The sequence below is a fragment of the Pimephales promelas genome, chromosome 17 (genome assembly GCF_988280905.1).
Source record: "Pimephales promelas chromosome 17, fPimPro1.hap1.1, whole genome shotgun sequence".
NCBI lineage: Eukaryota > Metazoa > Chordata > Actinopteri > Cypriniformes > Leuciscidae > Pimephales > Pimephales promelas.
In genome coordinates this window covers 9,140,889-9,162,612 of record NC_142785.1, presented here as the reverse complement: position 1 = coordinate 9,162,612, position 21,724 = coordinate 9,140,889, and the positions used below count along the sequence as shown (strand labels likewise).

At 40.0% G+C, this 21,724-nt stretch overlaps 1 protein-coding gene across 2 annotated transcripts in view; it reads left to right on the top strand.

Annotated features, from left to right (window-relative positions):
- The window catches only part of lrp2b (low density lipoprotein receptor-related protein 2b), an 86,782-nt gene that overhangs the window by 33,435 nt on the left and 31,623 nt on the right, over positions 1-21,724 (top strand). For both annotated transcript variants that reach the window (XM_039691185.2, XM_089121872.1), the window contains 24 exons: positions 8,271-8,387; positions 8,969-9,346; positions 9,446-9,694; positions 11,254-11,462; positions 11,597-11,781; positions 13,305-13,533; positions 13,650-13,827; positions 13,920-14,048; positions 14,148-14,314; positions 14,534-14,677; positions 15,190-15,299; positions 15,383-15,560; positions 15,655-15,868; positions 16,206-16,442; positions 16,659-16,847; positions 16,949-17,869; positions 17,964-18,129; positions 19,233-19,391; positions 19,488-19,777; positions 20,036-20,239; positions 20,325-20,567; positions 21,043-21,168; positions 21,316-21,435; positions 21,515-21,646. In XM_039691185.2, the coding sequence (XP_039547119.2) occupies positions 8,271-8,387; positions 8,969-9,346; positions 9,446-9,694; positions 11,254-11,462; positions 11,597-11,781; positions 13,305-13,533; positions 13,650-13,827; positions 13,920-14,048; positions 14,148-14,314; positions 14,534-14,677; positions 15,190-15,299; positions 15,383-15,560; positions 15,655-15,868; positions 16,206-16,442; positions 16,659-16,847; positions 16,949-17,869; positions 17,964-18,129; positions 19,233-19,391; positions 19,488-19,777; positions 20,036-20,239; positions 20,325-20,567; positions 21,043-21,168; positions 21,316-21,435; positions 21,515-21,646 (5,274 nt within the window). The remainder of the gene's footprint in view (positions 1-8,270; positions 8,388-8,968; positions 9,347-9,445; positions 9,695-11,253; positions 11,463-11,596; positions 11,782-13,304; positions 13,534-13,649; positions 13,828-13,919; positions 14,049-14,147; positions 14,315-14,533; positions 14,678-15,189; positions 15,300-15,382; positions 15,561-15,654; positions 15,869-16,205; positions 16,443-16,658; positions 16,848-16,948; positions 17,870-17,963; positions 18,130-19,232; positions 19,392-19,487; positions 19,778-20,035; positions 20,240-20,324; positions 20,568-21,042; positions 21,169-21,315; positions 21,436-21,514; positions 21,647-21,724) is intronic.

Here is a 21,724-nt window from a genome sequence, read left to right as displayed (position 1 = left end):
GCGTCGTGAAGCCTCTGTACAATCAGTCCAATGAGAGAGTAGGACGTCATGTGACGTCATAGACCAGGAAACTATAAAGCACCCTTGAAATCAGACCGCGACAGCTTCTGTAGCCAGCAAGCGATCTCTGTACTCTGTCCTTGTCTATTTATTGTTGTTCGTCAAAGCCAATATATATCACTATCTATATTTATGGCAAACAAGCAAGATTATAGATGGTGTGTGGTTCCTTGCCCTCGTTACATCACGGGTGGGGACACACATCAGCTATTCGTTGCAATGTTTGGGAGTGGAGCATGCCAGCAGTCAGTTCTCGAGGGAGCTGACTGTGGGCATTGTGAGAAATTGTCCGCGAGGACGCTCCACTCCCGCCGGGCGTTCTCCTAGGAGGACGGTTCGGTTCTCGTTCCCCGCGCGGGTCTCTCTGTTGCCGAGGCATGGAGATGACTCGCGTTTCGGGGTTCACAAATGGATCTGACAGCGGGGGTTGGGACGGGCTCAGCCCTATCTCAGCTTTCACATGCCAGATCTAGTGTGACTGTGATTTCCAGTTCTGAGGAATTGGTATCGTTCGTGTTTTGTTTAAAAAGAAAGAGTACAAAACAAATAAGAAATGTTAAAGGGGGCGTTGACTGCGATTTTACTTATTTCATTTTAAATAGTGTGTAATGTTGCTGTTGGTGCATGAACAGTATCTGCAAAGTTGCAGTGCTGAAAGTTCAGTGTAAGCAGAGAAATCATCAAAAATCAGGAAGTATATTGCCTACAAAAACGACTCGATTGGGACTACAGCTGGGTTATGGTACGTCACTAACCCACACATTTGCATCAACCCCTCCCTCAGAATATGCAGAAAATGGCATGCCATATTTCTGAGGCACGTCGACTCGTCCGAGTGTGTTGTTCACGCAGCTGTCAGGTCTTCTTTGTTCGGGCTTCCCATGGACGCTATACTTCCTCAACAATGGATACAATTTATGTTTGATTATGTTCCTGAAAATGACGATCGTAATCTAGCTCTCTGTGCTGCGCATTTTACGGAAGACAGCTTCCAGAATCTCCACGAGTTCAACACCGGATTCAACAAGAAACTGTTACAAAAACATGAAGCAGTTCCGACTTTAAAACAAGAGGCAGCAGTTGTTGGGCCACAATCTGTAAGTAGGCTAAGACTTCATCATTTTAAATGTATTTGCATGTATAATTCCAGACGTAGCCTTTTGTTTTATTTTTTTCAAATGCCAAGCGCTGGCTTTATAGCCACTACTAGTTAGCCTATGCTATTTTGTATCTACGACAAACGCGTACAATAATAATAATAATAATTCATTACATTTATATAGCGCTTTTCTCGGCACTCAAATCGCTTTACATAGAGGGGGGAATCTCTTCAACTACCACCAGTGTGAAGCATCCACCTGGATGATGCGACGGCAGCCATAGTGCGCCAGAATGCTCACCACACACCAGCTTACTGGTGGAGAGGAGACAGTGATGAAGCCAATTGGTATATATGGGGATGATTAGGAGGCCATGATGGACAGAGGCCACTGGGCAAATTTGGCCAGGATGCCGGGGTTACACCCCTACTCTTTCGAAAGACATCCTGGGATTTTTAATGACCACAGAGAGTCAGGATCTCGGTTTAACGTCTCATCTGAAGGACGGTGCTCTTTGACAGTATAGTATCCCCATTACTATACTGGGGCATTAGGACCCACACAGACCACAGGGTGAGCACCCCCTGCTGGCCTCACTAACACCTCTTCCAGCAGCAACCTGGCTTTCTCAGAAGGTCTCCCATCCAGGTACTAACCAGGCTCAGCCCTGCTTAGCTTCAGTGGGCAACCAGTCTTGGGTTACAGGGTGATATGGCTAATAAAACATTATGGACCCGAATTTTCTATAAGTACTAATGTTTTAAACGTATTTTTCATGTGTATATGCTTTATGACGTTATTTTCGATTTGATCAAGAACGTAAACATGCCAACGCTGTTTGAGTATAACATTAGTAGCCAGTCAGTTGCTATTGTGTAAAATAAACATGTATAAAGTTAAAAAATGTAGCAAATTATCATTCAGAAACATTTAGTAAGATCTGTATGTATGTATGTGGTGAGGTTCTGCTTGACTCTCTTCATCGCGGCTTTCTCGGTCTGATTATGCCTGAAACTGATACTGCAGTTCGACCATAGACTGTAAAAAAATATGAACGTAGTATCCATGATGTCACCCATAGGTTTCTGAAGAGCGTTGTTGAAGCCTAAAGTGGGCGGAGCCGGCCGTCGCCATCTTGGCAGTGCGTCACCTCTCGTCACTACCGGATAAATTAAAATGGGCAAAGAGGCGGGACGCGGGTGGAGCTGAGGTGCTAATGCTATGCTACTGCCTTTTACTGTCTGTGGCTACTGCCCTCGTGCTGAATTGACAGCTGATGGAAAAAGTAAAGCCAATGCTTAAAGTTTATGTTTTTGTTTTTCGAAATATTATAATAGTTAAGACGTAACTAAAAGTGAGACTACTTTACTTTTTTTATCAACTTTATTGATTTCACAAGGGGCAATTAGTTAAGAGCATGTATATACAAGTATACATAATCACACACATTTCACACACTCACAACATTCAAGCAGTCAACTATGTGCATTGTGATGCATTATTATTCTGCTGGTTAAAAATGAATTAGTTACTTACAATATTGCTCTAAGCTTGTGCATGTGAGTGATTCAAGGCAAGCACATCAGAACTATAAGGCTTAAATATATTTTAAACAGATGAGTTGTAAAAAAATTCACCCCCCTCACAGTCGTCATGAAGGGCAAAATTAGCGATATACTGTAAACTAAAACAACCATTTGCCACCAGGCTGTAAACATGTTTTTTTTCTGCTGTGAAGTTAGACATTTTAATTTGGTGGAGATACAGATTTGAGATACAGATTCACTCGATGAATTGCAGTTTAATTCACTTCCGTATTGGCTTCAAGGGAGGTTGCCCCTTAAGTTCGACACATATTTACATCTGGACTGGAGCTCATGGCATGCACGTTTCGCCCTAAAGGTGGGCGTTAAGCTTCCGGACAACGTGAGCGACAGTTTAGCTAATCACAACACACCGGGCCAAACTAACCAATCTGAGCCCACTACGTGTTTCTGATGGAGTGTTTTCATAGAATCAGGAAGTGAACCCACTCGTTCAGGGGACAGAGGAGAGCGCGGCCAAAGAACGTATATTGACAAGAAGTGAAAGCCAATAGAACGTTCCATTGCAACACCAGCGCCCAGCAGCAGCCCTACGCTTCCGCCATTTCGGGGTGAAAGCGACTCGGCAGTCATATATAATATACATATATTTAGTCCAATGCAGAGATCATTTTTAGGTTGAAATAATTAGGCTAGGTGATTATTTAACTTACAACAGTTAACTTTATAGCAGTTAAAAAGAAGTTGCTACTGAACCGGGCTTTTACCCCCACATACACATTGTTCAAGCAAATCCAGAGGCCAGTCTTGAGAGACTGGTTCCCCTAGTACAATTTCTGGCAGAGTGGAAACTACTGCCACACATTTCTCAGTGGGTCCTGCACACTATAGAAAAGGGTTTCAGAATTCAGTTCGGTTCTCGTCCGCCCAGATTTCTAGGGGTCCTCCTCGTAGTGGTGGACCCCAGCAGGCTTTGGTTATGGAGCAGGAAGTATTGACACTTCTGTAAAAGGAGCTAGGCCAGTTACTCACTGTCAAGCATTTTTAGACTGGTGGCTCTCATGGCAGCTGTGTCCAACATAGTTACTTTTGGCCTTTTGTACATGAGACCCATGCAGTGATAGCTCAGGACCAAGGGGTTTTCTCTGAGGAGAAAAACATTTCGCATGATCAAGATCACGCGGCTTTGCCTTCGTGCTTCGGTCATGTCGAAGAACCTTGGTCCCTCGCCCAAGCCCAGTTTTGGGGGCTTCTTATTGATGCATTATACTATCGACCGATGCTTCCCTCACAAGTTGGGGGTGATCATGAGTGGTCGCTCGGTTAATGGTATTTGGCAGGACCATCTACCTTTTAGCACATAATTGGCTACAAGTGATGGCGGTATTCCCAAAAATCTCAATACTTCCTGCCTGACCCAAGAGGTCACCATGTGTTTGTCCTTTCGGATAAAACACTGATGGTCTCGTATATCGGAGCAGATATCCTGTTGAGGCAGGGGCTGAGGCCCAGGGAATGGAGACTCACCCCGAGGTGGTGGAGCTTCTTAGGGAGAACTTTGGTCAAACAAAAGTCAGTCGACATTTCACATCGTTGGTACAACGCATTGCTCTATTTGGTTCTCCCTCACACATCCAGCTCTGCTTGGACGTGATGTGATGTATTCGGTGTGGTTAACACTACACCGGTACACATTTCCCGATATCTTTGCTCCCGGGAGTTCAGCCTCATTTGGAGTTTGGATACTGTGGCTTGGCCTCTGAGGGGTCCCGGCTCATAAAATCCGGTCTCTCGACTGAGGTCGTTAAGACCATTCTCCAAATCCAGAGCTTCTTCCAAGAGAGAAATTATATGCATTGAAATGGAAATTATTCTCCATCTGGTGTGGTGAACATAGCTTGAACGCAGCTCGAAGTTCCCTTGAAAGGGAACGTCTCAGGTTACGTATGTAACCCTGGTTCCCTGAGAGGGAACGAGAGCTGCGTTCACCTGCCATACTTCCTGCATGCCCTGATTGACTTTTCAGAAGCTGTCGTAGTCTGATTTCAAGGGTGCTTTATAGTTTCCTGGTCTATGACGTCACATGACGTCCTACACTCTCATTGGACTGATTGTACAGAGGCTTCACGACGCAATCACGCAAAGCGTTCCCATCGCGTTAGCCAACACAGCTCTCGTTCCCTCTCAGGGAACCAGGATTACATACGTAACCTGAGACGTTTTCAGCACTTCGTGCTGCTGCGTCTTCTCTCTCTGCACTAGGCAAGCACTGTTGCAGGCGTCGATACACACTCGCGTTTAGGAGTCGTGACATGACGGAACTCCTAAACGCGCACTCTCAGAGATGTCTTTCACTGTGTGCACTTACAGTAAAGCCTAAATCCGCCTCACAAACAGCTCGCCAGAAACAAAAGTTTTTAACCCTGGATTATATCACTTTAACAGTTAAAAACATGCAAAATTATGTCAAAACTCTGGTCTTGGTGAGTAACCTCAAAGACAGTCGGTTATGTCTTAAATTAGCATTAAATGCGTGTGACAGACAGACAGACAGACAGACAGACAGGCAGACAGTAGTACTATAATGAGACAGTAATGGATCGGTGCTATAGTTCTTAAAGTGAACGCAGCCATATGTGTCTGCCATTAATTCAGTTGTCATAACAACATAGTATTAATTGTAAGCAATCAGAATGAATAGCCTATGTATTTAATTCAGTCTGGGCTAAAAAGACTATACAGTATTATTTTACATTGGATTACTTTATTCAGTTTCTTTAGTATGTCTGACATACAAAAAAAAAATAATTATTTTTTAATTTATCTCTTTATTTGTGTCTATATAATATATATATATAACAGTTTCAGGGTATGTTTTAGTGTTGGTAACATGTCCCACATTGTCCCACACAAACTTATAATTGTCCCACATTTGGTTTGTTTGATGGTGGTCACCCTACCATAGAGTGAAATTTTATAATTCGCACGCTTTTTGTCTTGCACAAAAAGTTTACACATTCAATAGATTTTAAACCATTCCAGTGCTAGAAGAGGCAAAAAAGAATTTATTGCAGTAATGTGTACACTGTTGTGCGCACAGCAGCATGTACACACAGAGAGGTAGGTTCCAGTTATAAATTCAGTTCTCTGAATTGATTCCTCTTCCAAGTCTCCTTGCACTTGGATGGACAAATACACACAAAATTATGTTAAATCCCCATCTCGGCAATTTTCTCATAAACACTGTTGGTTATGTCTTAAAGGGCGATCCGTTGCCGAATAATTGTTTATTTGCGTGTATTTTATTTGGTAGTTTGAGAAGATTTAAGGGGTTAAGTTTAGTGGGTTTTAGTTATGTTTATTTCTTTGCTTTAGCACCGCTCATTGTCCCTTTCTCCTGTGTTTGTGTTTTTGTGTTATCATTTGTGTATATTTTGTAAATCCTTATTCCTTCACTTTAAAACTGTATAACCATCAGGTTATCATTATGGCCTACTAAAAAAACTATTTACTAAAAAAAAAAAAATATATATGATCAACTCAATTTTAAACCCGGGATAGCGCATCAGCCACCACATTATTCACACCTTTTTTGTACTTTATTTCCAAGTTATAATCCTGAATAATGAGGGACCATCTCATCAATCTCTGGTTCCGGTTGTGCATGCGTAAAAGAAAAGTCAGTGGGTTATGGTCTGTGTAAACAATTGCAGGAAGGACAGTCGAACCAACATACACGTCAAAATGTTGAAGAGCCAACAGTAAAGCTAGAGCTTCTTTTTCAATAGTGGAATAGTTGCGCTGATGTTGGTTATATTTCTTTGAGAAATAACAAACAGGATGATTGATCTCATCCTTACCCTCCATGAACAGGTTTATAATTTCAAACAAACTGCAACTTGACACAGCGAACAAACAAATGTTCCAGTATGAATTACTGACTGCGAAAAACATGAACTTGTAATTAGTATTTATGCCTTCTTTATTCGTCACATTAGTCACACAGAAATAAATTACTAGGTTTCACAAAAGAAAGAGGACACACTTCTTCAGTCGCATCTGTTCCTGTTTATTTGGTAACTTAGTTACAGGATTTCTTATGGGATATAAATATGTCATGTAAGTTACAGGACATATCGGGAGCTTTACCACTCTCTCAACTCCTACAGTAGTAGGCTACAGATATTTTCAGTCAGAGAAAAAGGGAAGCTCCCGAAAAGAAAGTTGCTTAATTTCATGGTAGTCAGGTATAAAGACGAGACGTGGGCTATCTGACAGATAAAATAAGAAAATGATTATGATAGCCTTTATGATTGGTCTGATTTCTTCAAACGTTCACCATGTATTTTCTTACTATGCGCAAACAATGCAAGAACAATCATATGCAATATATTCTTATCGAATTTCTAGGTTACAGAAAGTAAAAGAAAACAGAAAGTGTCTTCTCTACTTTACTCAATAGCTGCTAATGTTATTCATCAAATAGTCTGTTAAACTTTTCACTATAAATGTTCTACTGTCTATATTATAAAATACACAACCAACCAACTCACTCACTCACGTTTAATTTTTCGTTCAATTTGGGACTTTGGTGACGAGGATTTCTTCTCCTGTGGCTCGGCATACGTATGAATGAACCACCATAGAAAATAAAATTGCAATTCAGCCAGGTTTAGACCTCCTATGGTTTAGACAAGCGCTTCTCACCGCTCTGCTCGTCCAGTTCTGCTGCTTCAGTCACGTAACGCTGGCTCTGAATGAAACCGTGTTGTGGAAATGCGTTTGCCTAGTACTTTTTGATCCTCTCTGCTATTATAGTTTTTCAAGATGACGGAATGACATAGAAGCCTCCGTGGACTTACCCGTCCCATGTATATAAAGATAATAAATTCTTTGTTTACGAGGTATTTGTACAACACTGAGGACATATTTATGAATAAAAATATTGATTTTAGATAACAAATCGAATTTAGATAACATATAAAAAGTTACACACAGTCACTTTAAGTGAACATAAACAGTTGAGAAAGATATTGAATGTGTATCAATTTATTGGATTCATTAGGTCTTAAAGTGACAGCAGTATACGTTTCTACCATTGTCTATTTCATTAATGTATATCAAACAACAAAACACAATCTAAACTAAATTTATACAGTGAACATTTAATTACATTCAATTATTATATTTCTGTACCTGAAATAAATACTACAGACCTTACTTTATTTGTAACTTTTTTTTTTTTATATTGTATTCATTTTTGCTTGTAATTACTGTATTCTTTTTTTTACTAACTGCTCACTTGCCTGTTATAATGTTTAAACTTTATGAGTTAGGTAGTTTTTGCTGTGGTATCAGAGTATTTAAAGTGTCCTTTAAGTAATAAATGGAAAGCAAAGTAACCCAATCCAATCAACAATCAATGCATAGAACTAGGTCTCCACCCTACATTTTTTCTTTGTTGTTAATCTGTTACACTTGGATGTATCACAATATGAAAGAAAAGATCTGTAACTTGTTCTGTTTCATTGTGGCTTTAATTAACTTGTATTTGTGTTTTGGGTAGTGTACTCCTGTGCGACGTATGAGTTTGCATGTGCGAGTGGAGATCAGTGTGTGAGTCAGAGCTACCGCTGTGATGGGGTTTATGACTGCAGGGATCACTCAGATGAGAGCAGCTGTCGTAAGTTATATGTTTAGAAGTCCTCTTTCAGCTTGGTTTTAGGGGATCATATGAAATGAATTTGGTTATTTTAAGATTTTTTTTGCTGTTAACTCTAACAAAAAAAAAAAATACAATAAAAATAAAACACATTAGATTGATGTTCTTGGAGTTGGAAGTGAATCAGTTTTTACATATTTAATTTAATTTATGCATGGATTGTGAACAACATAAAAGGTCTTATAATTCTTTCATAATTATTAATTGTCAACCAGTATTTTAATCTTTATTAATTTTCCACAAGGTTTACAACCTTTTATTTTATATCTAAATACATTTTAAAACCCTGATTTCTGTGATATAATATATATACATATAAAAATATAAATATTTATTTATTTATTGTAATTATTGTAAATTGATGTTTAATTGTTGTTGAAAATAATGTATCTAACATATCTAAGAGTTTTCATAACAGAAACATGGGATTGTTCCATATATGTTATCATCATCTTTATATGGATATAAGCTACTAAATGTGTATCTAGCAGTGTTAATAAAATAATGCTAGTGATGACTAATAGCTGTTGTTTTATGTGCAGCCACACGTGGCCCAGGTCTATGCCATGACGATGAGTTCCAGTGCCAGGTCGACGGATTTTGCATTCCGAAAATGTGGGAATGTGATAGCCATCCAGACTGTGAAGATGGCTCAGACGAACACAATGGCTGCCCACCCCGTACCTGTAGTTCTATAAAGTTCCAGTGTGCTAATGGAAACTGTGTGCCTCAAAGTTGGGTTTGTGATGGGGAAAATGATTGTAGGGATATGAGCGATGAGACAAACTGTCCCACTCCACCATTCAGCTGCCCATCTGGGCAATGGTTGTGTCCCACAGACCAGGTGTGCATCACAGAGGCTCAGGTGTGCGATGGCCAGAGAGACTGCCCAAATGGAGCTGATGAGTCTCCCCTCTGCAGTGAGTATTGCTGCTGCTTGAGTAAAGCAGGTTGCTATATGTTGTTGATGAATTTCTCAGACTGTTTTTCTGTCTCTTTCTCATTATTTGTCTTATAAGATGAAAACGACTGTCAGGTAAATAATGGTGGCTGCAGTCATGGTTGTATTCAGGGTCCGTTTGGAGCTCAGTGTACCTGTGACCCAGGATTCCAGCTGCTCAACGACTCAAAGACCTGTGACGACATAAACGAGTGTTTGATCCCTGGATTCTGCAGTCAAACCTGCTTCAATGAGCGCGGCTCCTTCCGATGCTACTGCCAAGATGGCTACCAGCTGGAGCCAGATGGACGTACATGCAAAGCCATCTGTAAGTAACATCTCGATTGTTTATACATCAAACATGGTTGAACTAAGACTTTATGTTGCCGAATTGCATTTCTAGTGAAATGGATAAGAACTCAATGGTTTTAAAGGGTTAGTTTACCCCAAAATAAAAAAAAATCTGTCATTAATTATTCACTTTCATGTCGTTCCAAACCAGTAAGAACTTCGTTCATCTTCGGAGCACAAATGAAGATATTTTTGATGAAATATATTCTTTCTGACCCCTCTATAGACCGCAACAACCACTTTCAGGTCCCAGAAATGAAGCAAAGACATTGTTAAAATAGTCCATGTGACTCCGGTTGTTTAACCTTAATGTCATGAAACAATGAGAATTCTTTTTGTGCACAAAAAAAAACAAACAATAATAACGCCTTTATTGAAGAATTTCTTCTCTTCTGTGTCAGAGTCTCCTAAGCTGTTGATGTATTAAACCCATTGCTACGCTTTCTGGGTTCTACGTAGAACGCGGCTTTGTATTGATTAACTCCTGCTTCAGCATCACACACATGTGTCGTGGTGCTCACATGAACAGCGTCTGCCAATTGACGTCAGCGTTCTGACGTAGAACCCGGAAGAGCTGCACTGTGGTTACAATTTGTGGTTACTCGTCGCTTCACAACATTAAGGTTTTAACAATGTCTTTACTGCCTTTCTGGGACCTGAAAGTGGTTGTTGCATTGATGTCCATGGAGGGGTCAGAAAGAATCAGTGTTGTAGTCGAGACCACCTCACTCGAGTCCGAGTCGACACCGAGACCAGAGAGAGTCGAGTCCGAGTCAAGACCGAGTCCATAGAGAGTCGAGTCCGAGTCGAGTCCGAGACCAGAGACAGTCGAGTCCGAGTCGAGACCGAGACCAGTGAGGGTTGATTACCTTTACTTTTATTTACTTAGAGAAATCCTTTTTTTTTTTTTTTTTTTTTACTGAATTTACTTAGAGTTTAAAAAATATGATCAGTTTAGGGTAAAAAGGCCACATAGTAGGTGGTGTTAAAAGTAATTTTATTACAATTTGTCATGCGCAGTTGCGCACTAGAAAATCACCAATCACTGGGCGTGTCAATCAATTTAAATAAATATTTTATTAACATACATTAATAATCATGAAAAATATTTTTAATTGAACTCAAGTGGACTCGGGAATAATTCCGAGTCCTAAAAAAAAAATGCTCGAGTACGAGTCAATTCCGAGTCCAAATGAACACGAGTCCATGACAAGACCAAGACCATTAAAATATGGTCTCGAGACCGAGTACGAGACGAGTCCGAGTCTCGAGTACTACAACACTGGAAAGAATATATTTAAACTAAAATATTTTCAAGGTTTGAGGATGAGTAATTAATGATGACATGAGGGTGAGTAATTAATGACAACATTTTCATTTTTGGGTGAGCTAATCCTTTATGTATAGTTGCTCCAACTAACACCAAATCCAAAACATTTCTTGTGAAGTAGTTATAAAGTAGTTAAAAAATTATTTGTACAGTAATATAAGAATAGTAAAACCTGAAGTCTGTGAAAAATGTGTAATCTGCTCCAGCCCCAGGTGATGCCTTACTTCTGGTGGCCAAGCGCAGTCAGATCGTCGCTAACCGCATCTACTTCAGGCCCCCCCTTGTCAATCCCGTAGTCAGCGGTGTGAGCATCGTTGCTGTAGACTTTGATAATGTCAATAAACGAGTCTACTGGGGTGATTCATCTGAGAAAATGATCTATAGTTCATTCCGAAATGGCACAGACAAAAAACAGGTAAGTAATAAGAAGAAATAAAGATTGGACTTGTTGTCTTATCGGGCTTATGCATTTCATTGTATGGATATATTGGTTCTGTGTTAATCAACTACAGTTTAGGATTAATTAATTTGTTGATGTCAATATATTAGGTCTTCTCATCAGGACTGATGATGCCTGAGTGTATAGCAGTGGATTGGGTTGGTAGAAACATTTACTGGACCGACTACGTCATGGAGAACATTGAAGTAGCCACTCTGGATGGCCGCTTCCGGAAGATTCTGATTACCAAGAATGTCACCAGCCCTCGTGGACTGGCTCTAGACCCCCGCAACCAGTATGCATATTGGACAAACATTGAGAGACTCTTGAAAATTAAAATTCTATCATCATTTACTCACCATGACATTCCAAACCAAACATTTTTTAAACCGAAATTGCTTGACGCAGGAGAACAAACCTCATAGACCTTATTCAGAGCAGCGCCATGACAGGTATGAAAGTGAGGCTGTGAGGGATAGACTTACCGTGTTTCCAATGGCATCCGCTTTAAAAAGCTGAATAAAGCGGCTAGATTACTTACAATTTTCCACAACTTACATTGTCGGGAGTTTTTTGTCAACTGACATTTCTTGCAAAGATATTTTTCCAGTGTTTCATGAGCAGAACAATCCGAAAACACATTAAATAACAGTACAGCCCATTGTAGAGATGCAAGTCTATCCCTCACAGCCTCGCTTTCATTCTCATTAAAAATCAAAGATGGCGCTGCCGTGAATAAGGCGTATTGGTCCTTGTGGAAACTCCAACGTGCTTGCATGACCAGTGAGAACGAATGTTAGTTCTCTCATGTTAGGCAAGCAGGTTTGATATCCCGTTAACCATATTTGATGTGCTCTCTGTATGTGTGTTAAAGGGGACCCAATATGCCCCTTTTTTACAAGATGTAATATACGTCTCAGGTGTCCCCAGAATGTATGTGTTTTTTTTTAAGTTTCAGCTCAACATACCCCACAGATTATTTATTATACCATGCCCATTTTTGAGTCAAAGGAAAAACTGGTTTTGTGCATGTATCTTTAAATACAAATAAGCTGCTGCTCGACACCTTGCTTTCCAGAAGAGGGCGGAGCCTTTACAGCTTGTGCCTCGCATATTCTGCCAAAAACTAAAACATCTGTTTGGTTTTCATTATCATCTCTATTGCGGTTAATCTCACGTGACATTTTAGTTCTTTATTATCATGAAAGTTTATTATCTGCTTGCTTTTTTTTAAGCAATATCAGTCTAAACTTCTGATAAATGGTTTTCTTAGCGCACACATCCGAAGCATCTGCACAGAAAGCTGGATGTCAGTGTGATTTTTGAATATTCGTTTAGTTGAGTTAATTATAGAATATCGAATAGGTTGTACGAGTATTCTCTAAAATAAGATCTCCATGTTTTTGGTGCTGATGATCTGGTTCATGTAACCAGAGAGTGACGCTGTCAATAGCGCACATAACAGCCGTCACAAGAATTAGCAAAAGTAATGATTACGAATGTGACAAATATAGCAAGGAGGCATTTTAAATGTTTATTAATAATTTGATTCATATGGATTACGATTACGATTTCGTTATGGACTTTTTGAAGTGTCAAGAATGAACTTTCGATAGAGGGACAGAAATCTCTCAGGTTCTATTTATAATACCTTCATTTGTGTTTTGAAGATGAACGAAAGTATTATGGGTTTGAAATGACATGAGTATTAGTAAATGATGACAGCATTTTCATTTTTTTTGTAAACTGTCCTTTAAAGATCACTTAATGTGGAGTCTTGTTTTTATAAAATCATAATTCCTTCTGTTTTCTTCTCAGTACCAATCTAATGTTCTGGTCGGACTGGGGTCAGAACCCACGCATAGAACAGGCTAGTATGGATGGATTGGGAAGAAGAGCAATTGTGACTAGCAAAGTATACTGGCCCAATGGACTTACCCTGGATTACACAACTAGAAGACTATACTTCGTTGATGCCTACATGAAATATATTGACTACTGTGATTATGACGGCAAAAACAGGCATCAAGTCTTTGCAAGTGACATGGTAGGAGTTAAAGTGCCTGGTTAAAATCCATCTATGTTTTACATGAAGTATAAGGGCACAGTCTGAGTTTATTTGGTTTCGTATTTATCACTCATCACACATCTCTCAATCTGCAGGTTCTTCAGCAACCACATGGCATAACCATCTTTGAAGATAACATCTACTGGAGTGACCGCTACACAAGTCAAATCATGAGGACTAACAAATTTCATGGTGGAAACATCACCACCCTTCTGACCAGTGTGTACCAGTGCATGGGTATTGTCATGGATCACCCCGTCAAGCAGCCTTTAGGTTAGGTTTTCATGCAGGTTATTTATGAAAGGATATCTGGCTGTTTTTTCTTTCTTTCACTTGACTAACATAGTCTTTTGGCTCCCATACAGCACTCAACCCCTGTGAGAACCATCCATGCAGTCAGCTGTGTCTGCTATCAACCTTAAGACCCCGATACTACATGTGTGACTGCCAGTCTGGCTGGACCCTAACCGGCGATGGTCGTACTTGTACTAAAGGTCAGAGTCTTTACAAAATGACTGTATGCCATTTGAGTTCTTGATGTCTTATGGCCTTTTACTTGGACTTAATTATGCTGTAATACTTATTTTTTCTAGATGACACACCGTTCTTGATGGTCGTCAGAGATACAGTGATTATGGGAATCCCTCTCAACCCCAATGACACGTCCAACAATGCCATGGCACCAATTTCAGGCATCACACAGGGCAGAGATATTGATTTTGATGACCAAGAGCAGTTTGTCTACTGGGTGCAAGGCACTGTCAGTAAATCAGTCAAAATCTTGACCATTCCATAACATTGTTTCGGAATTAACTCATAACATTACTCTTGAATTAACACTTTTTTCAACTATTCATCAATACTTTAAAGTCAAATTAGTGCAAAATAACACTGAAAAGTTAACTGAAAATAATGAGAATAAATAGTTATAAAAAATAGTAATGTTTATCTTGAAACTAAGGTTGAAATTTTTTCATAGGGTTCAATTTATAGAAGCAACACAGATGGAGCCAATCGAACTCAGTTTGCACCAGCTGCTATCATTGGTTCCCCCTCCGGGCTTGCCTTTGATTGGATTACACGTATCATGTACTACACTAATCCCTCCGTTAAAGCCATTGAGGTGAAAATCATCATTTCTTAAGATCAGTAGCACACATCAGCATATTATATCATACATATCAATTTATTTAATTAAATTGGGTCCCACTTTATATTAGGTGTATATAACTACTATGTACTAACATTTGAATTAATATTTTGATACAATGCACTTGACTTATTGTGTACATACACGGTTTTACAATGTACTTATTTTTTTTAAATACCTGCATGTAATTACAGCTGTAATTAAACTCTGTAATTACATCTATAATTACTCTGTTGACCCTTCCACTACCCCTTAACCCACCCTTAAACCTACCCATCAAACCTGTCTTAACCCTACCCATATTTCACAATTGTTTTGCAATAAAATATCAACACAATAACTTCATTGTACTCATTTTTGTGTAAGTACATAGTAGTTAAGGACACCTAATATAAAGCGTGTCCTTAATTTGTAATTTATTGAATTATTTCTTGTATTATTATTATTATTATGATGGTTATTTTTTGCTCTTCTCCCCCCAAAAGGTCATCAGGGTTGATGGATCTCAACATTACAGGAAGACTATCATCGCAAACACAGGGAAACCAGAAGGAGCTGGAGAGCCAATAGGAATAGCTCTTGATCCAGCCAGGGGGTAAACACTTTTTGTGACTTGTAGACATTCTGTGCTTATTCTTTAGTTATTAATGTACTGTCATCATCCTCTCACCCATGCAGGACACTGTTCTGGACAGACAGAGGTTCAGACAGTGGAGTTCCACCAAAGGTGGCAAGTGCAGACATGGATGGTGGGAACCTCAGAAACCTCTACACTGGTAACTTGGGCAGCGTTGAATTCATCGCTGCAGACATAGAGGCCGGAAAGATCTACTGGGGTGTCCCTCAAACTGGGATGGTGCGACATTACGTCTCATAAATCCACATGCAGAAATAATTCATTATGCGCTTGCATTAAATTCCTGGTATTGGTATTTGTCTGTGATCGGCAGATTGAGTGTGGAACCATGGATGGTGTGAGCAGGGTGACTATCGTGAGTGGCCTGTCTCATCCCTGGGGTATCACTGTATACCAAAATTACCTCTACTACACTGACCTTGACTATGAGGTCATTGAGAGAGTGGAAAAGAGCACTGGCGCAGACATGGTGGTGATGAGGAGCGGCATGTCTGGGGTGCGAGCACTGAAAGTGCATGCCAGAGACAGTGAGTGAAGCAATGCAATTTGCTCTTTATTGGAAGTAAAGGATAATAATACAATAGCTTTTGTTGGCATGAAAAAAGAGCGACCCCGTAGTGATGCAACATAATTGAAAGTAGCAATATTGGACAGTGGTCCAATATTCAGTCTAGCATTTATTAAACAACATTGAACATCTAAATCCAAATATTAACCAATGAGAAACAAGTATTCTTTTCAAAAACAAAATAATACATTTAATAGTGCAATATAAGACCAGCCAAAAGTGTAATAATCTGTATTTTTTTTTCCTTTTCTAAATCATTCATTACATTCTGTTCACCCACAATCCATTAAATCCAGACTCTGCTGGCACTACCAATGCTTGCAGTACAAACAATGGAGGCTGTCCCCACCTGTGTCTGCCTAAACCTAATGGACAGAAGACATGCGCCTGCACCACAGGTTTTATCCCATCCCTGGATGGGTCTCAGTGTGAGCAGTATGACTCTTATGCTATAGTGTCCTCTTCTAAATTTATTAGAGGATTCCACATCAACAGCTCTGACCACTCTGAGGCCATGGTTCCTGTAGGAGCAAGTGAGTATTGGTTACAATATGCTAAGAAGTTTAATTCTCATTACAGAGGAAGTTGTATAAATATGAATTATTAATTGGAATACAAATATATAATAATAATAATAATAATAATTAATATTTAAATATGAATAATAAATATTCATAAAATCACACCACAGGTTAGTCCTATGGTGTAGTGTTGTGTACTACAAAATATAATGTGCTTTTATTCTGTAGGTACTTATTCAATTATTGACAAGCTGGACATGCACATTGCCTCTGGATTCCTGTACTGGACTGATAACAGCACTTACTCATCCTACAGAGGCATTTACAGGACTAAGACAGATGGCTCACGCTATTCTACTGTCATCAGCCAGTTGGGCACTGGAAGGATTCAGGGTTTGGCAGTCGATTGGATCGCGGGTAAATTACTGTGAAAATGAAGTGATACCATGTACACTGTGAAAATAGCTTTATGTGTTTGTTTGTATATATCGGTCTGATCCTTGTTTTTTTTATATCAGGAAACTTGTACTTCACTAATGCATTCCCCTCTCAGACATACATTGAGGTGTTACGTCTGAACACAAGCGTTCAATTGATGCTGCTGAAGAGTTCAGTGGATCGTCCCGTAGATCTTGCCGTCAGCCCCAAATTGCGTCTCCTCTTCTGGACTGATGCTGGCCAGACACCTAAGATCGAGAGTGCGCTTTTGGATGGTACCAATAGGACAGTTCTTGCCTCTGAGAGCCTGTCATCCCCACGAGGCCTTACGATCGACTACACCAATGACTTCCTGTACTGGGTTGACGATACTCTGGATATGATATCTTGCATGGCGGCTGATGGCTCTCAGCGGCAGATTGTGCGTTACGGTAGTCGCTACCCTGCACCATACAGTGTCGCCATCTTTGGTAAGTACATGCTGTGGATCGATCGCAAGCTGGGCAAACTCTTTCAGGCTAGCAAGCTTCCTGGGAATACAGACACACCGGAGGTGATCCGAGATGGCATTGAGGATCTGACAGATGTTGGAGTGTTTGACTTGCATGTTCAGCCCACTTCTGCCAACCTGGTGGGCTTCAACCCATGCCATGAGGACAACGGGCGCTGCCAACAACTTTGTTTTGCAATGCCTGAGCAGCAGCAACCCAAATGCGGCTGTGCCCATGGCTCTTTGCTCAGCAATGGAGTCTCTTGTGGCTTCGGGCTGGATGAGTACCTAATCTTCACCACGGATTACACCGTGAACAGCATGAGGCTGGACCCAGAGGACCACAGTGCACCATTTCCTACCTTTAACCTGGGCTATGGTGTTTTAGCCACAGAGTTTGACTTCCAAGACAAGAGAGTGTTCTTCACCCAGTATGTGGGTTTAGGCAGGAGTAAAATAGGATACATCACAACCACCAGCAGCACTATCCCACCGATCACCATAGCTAGCGGTACAGTCTGATGCTTTAACATTCTCTAAATGAATAAGCAGAAAACAACCAATAACAATGTTAAAGAATTCTCTGCTTTCTTCTAATCTGTTAGATCTGGATGATCCTGAAGGTCTGGCCTACGATTGGATCCACAAGCGTCTTTATTTCACAGATTATTACAATCGGAGTGTGCAGTCAATGGGAATAGATGGCCAAAATCGTTCATTTATCGCACATGGCGACCGCCCCAGAGCTATTGTGGTGGATCCCTGCTATGGGTAAAAACACTTTAGGGCTTTTTACATTTAAAATCGTCATCTAAACCCTGGGTTATCTTTTTCAATGTTTCACATTTTCTTCTTTACCTTGGATAAAATATACCTTGGTTTTGTTGCAAACGCTTAGCATATGCGTAAAACCGAAGTTTCACTCTTGCCAGTCGCTATTTCTCTTCAGAAGCTATGACCAATGAATTTGTGCTTTTTTTAACTTGAGTTTTGGGTATCTCTTATTTGCCTTTCACATGCTTTCGTCACCACAGGCATCTAATTGTTGTTGCCATATCCGTGTTATTGTTGTTACATCTCATTCCTATATTTTTCATCTGTGAAACAACGGGCCAGTGTAGTGTTGGCCACCTTCTGCACAAACTGACATGTAAAAAAAAAAAAAAAAAAAATTCAAGAAGCATGTACGATTTGATCATAGAGAGTATCTGGCATGTGCATGGCTGATGATGACATTTAGGTCACATGCACTGTGCACATACCATAGACTGTAAAAAATATGGACAAAGCATCTGTGACGTCACCCATAGACTCTCAGAAGAACGGGTTTGAAGCTGTTTATGGGGAGTATGGGCGGCGCCATACTGGAAAATCTTGGAAAATACAAAATACAAAAGTTTCAGAAAGGATACAGAGGTAGTATGATGTGTTGTGTCAGATCATGGCCGAGACGTCAAAATCACTCGGACCAGCCCGTTATCAGCTGTCAATAAAAGTTAACCGCCCTTATTTGTCATACATTTTATATCTAAATATGATCTAAACTAACGAGTAAGAGAAAAAAATCACCCCCCTCACAGTTGTCAGGAACGCGGAACATATTGAAGATTACAGTAAAAGTCCATGGGACCAAACTGTAAACATATGAATTTATGCTGTGAAAACGGACATTATAACATGACGTCTATGGATATTTGCTCCCTTTTGGGACCAGCCTCTAGCGGATTTGAGATGTATTGCAGTTTATCGCACTTCCGGGTAGGCTTCATCTTTCAGATTAGAATGTTGCCGCTTGGCACATACCCTAGTGTACAGGTAATAAAGTACACTTTGGCCTTTAATTCTGTACTGTTCTGTATATTTTTTATCACTAGATACCTGTACTGGACTGACTGGGGATCCCCTGCTAAAATTGAACGAGCCACACTAGGTGGAAACTTCCGGGTCCCTATTGTAAACACAAGTCTTTCTCAGCCTAATGCTCTCTCTTTGGATTACGAGGAAAGACTACTTTACTGGGCTGATGCAACACTGTGAGTTTATGCTCACAGTCATTTTACATCATGTTTAGTGCAGACAGATGAGAAACATTCAGCTAATAAAAACTAATTTCACTCTCCCACTCACAGGGATAAGATTGAGCGTGCCTCTTTGACTGGACAAAACAGGGAGGTCATTCTAAGTCAGACACAGCACCCGTTTGCTGTAACTGTGTTCCAACAGGATATGTACTGGACTGACTGGAACACAAGGATTGTGTACCGTGCCAACAAGGACGACGGTTCTGGCCTGACTATAATTGCCACTGATCTCCAATATAGACCCAATGACATCCACGTCTTCTCGGCCAGTAGGCAGGAGAATTGCTTGAGTCCTTGCCAGCTGTTCAACGGAGGATGCAGCCATGTTTGTGTCCCAGGTCGGTCTGGTGTCCCAAGCCAAGTGTGCATGTTATATATAACAATGATATGCTATAACTGAAAATGAATTTTAAATATTTCAAATTTGTAAAAATACATTTTTGTACATACAGTCAGACGATACCTATATATGATTGCAACATGGAACCATTTTTATGTACTCTCAGACTTTCGGACCCAAATTCTAGTGTCTTTGTTTATTTTTATTTTTTCTCTCTTTTCTCATGTCCGTTGTCTCTGGTTTATCACTTTCTCAGGTCCATCTGGTCCAGAGTGTCAGTGTCCCAGCACTGGTAACTGGTATCTGGCCAATGATGGGAAAGACTGCATCCTTGATAATGGGCAGCGGTGCCATGCGGATCAGTTCACCTGTTTGGACGGAAGCTGTTTGTTCCAACGCTGGAAGTGTAATGGCTACAGGGACTGCTTGGATGGCTCAGATGAGCTTGAGAGAGTGTGTGGTAAGTGACTTTAGCAATAAAAAAAATAGTTGAATTTAGTTTTGCATAATTGTTTTTCTTTATACATGAATTTTACATTCTACAGCTTTCCACACCTGCTCACCTACGGAATTCACCTGTGATAACGGAGGCTGTGTGCCTCTGTACTATGTGTGCGACTTCACAAATGACTGTGGAGATAACAGTGACGAGCATGGCTGTCCCTTCCCAACCTGTAACCCTACCACAGAGTTCACCTGTGCTAACGGACGCTGCATCAGTGCGACTTTTGTGTGTGATGGATTCAATGACTGCAGAGACAACGGCACTACGGATGAAGTTAACTGCCGTGAGTGTAGTGTTATTTTAGTATCTTTTAATATTATGAATTAGCTTTTGTTTTTAGAGATTCAGTTTTAATTAAAATTTTTAGTAATTCTGTTATGTGCTTTTGTCATTTTTTTGTTACATTCTTTTGTCATAGTTTTTTAATATCTTTTCAGCTTTAGTTTTAGTAATTTTAGTACTTCAACCTAAACTCATTTTATTTAAGTTTTTTCAAGTTTAAAATTTAAACTTACATTTTTTTTGTGAAAATGATTTTTAATCGTTGTTTTAATAGTTGTTTGAGTTAACAATAATAACACAGGGTCATTGACACCAACTTCTACATTTGCATATCATTTTCTACCTTTCTTCCCTTTTGAATTAAAAAAAAAATGATGTTAAGCCCTGCACGTGTAACTCTTTAACTGGTATGATTAATTAAATGTGATGTGTGCAATTTTTGGACATTGAACAATCATATTTATTTGATTTATTAGCTGACAGAACCTGTGCGCCTGGCTTAGTAAAATGTGACACCACCAACATCTGCATTTCTTCAAGTAGCCTATGTGATGGTTTTAACAACTGTGGGGACAACAGTGATGAAAATCCACTCTTCTGTGGTGAGTTACGGGGTCTCATCTTTTAGATGTTGCCTGCAGATGCCCTTCATGACAGAAGTTTTATGTTTGAGTTAAATGTCCCTTTAATATAAAAAAATACTCTTGCATGTCCTCAAAGTCATGTCCTTTACTGCTATTGGTCAACAGCTGGCCGGACCTGCTCTGCAGACGAGTTCCGCTGTGATAATGGGAAGTGTATTCCCCTGTCATGGGTGTGTGATCACATCCCAGATTGTTTGGATAAAACAGATGAGCCAGCCACCTGCGGTACATGTCGAATCCCTCTTCTACTTGCAAAGCAGAGCTTGGAATCGCTATCTAATACTCTCTTTGTCTCTTTACACAGAGGATCAGGTTTATACATGTAACCCTCTGCAGTTCAGCTGTGCAAATGGAAACTGCATTCTGGAAAAGTGGGTATGTGATGGCAATAACGACTGTGGAGACAACAGTGATGAGGCGCAGGAACTACAGTGCGGTAAAGCCTGTCATTCAAGATTGAATACCAGCAAGTCAGTGCACTTGTTACTTGTTAGTCTGACTTGTATTTTGAATT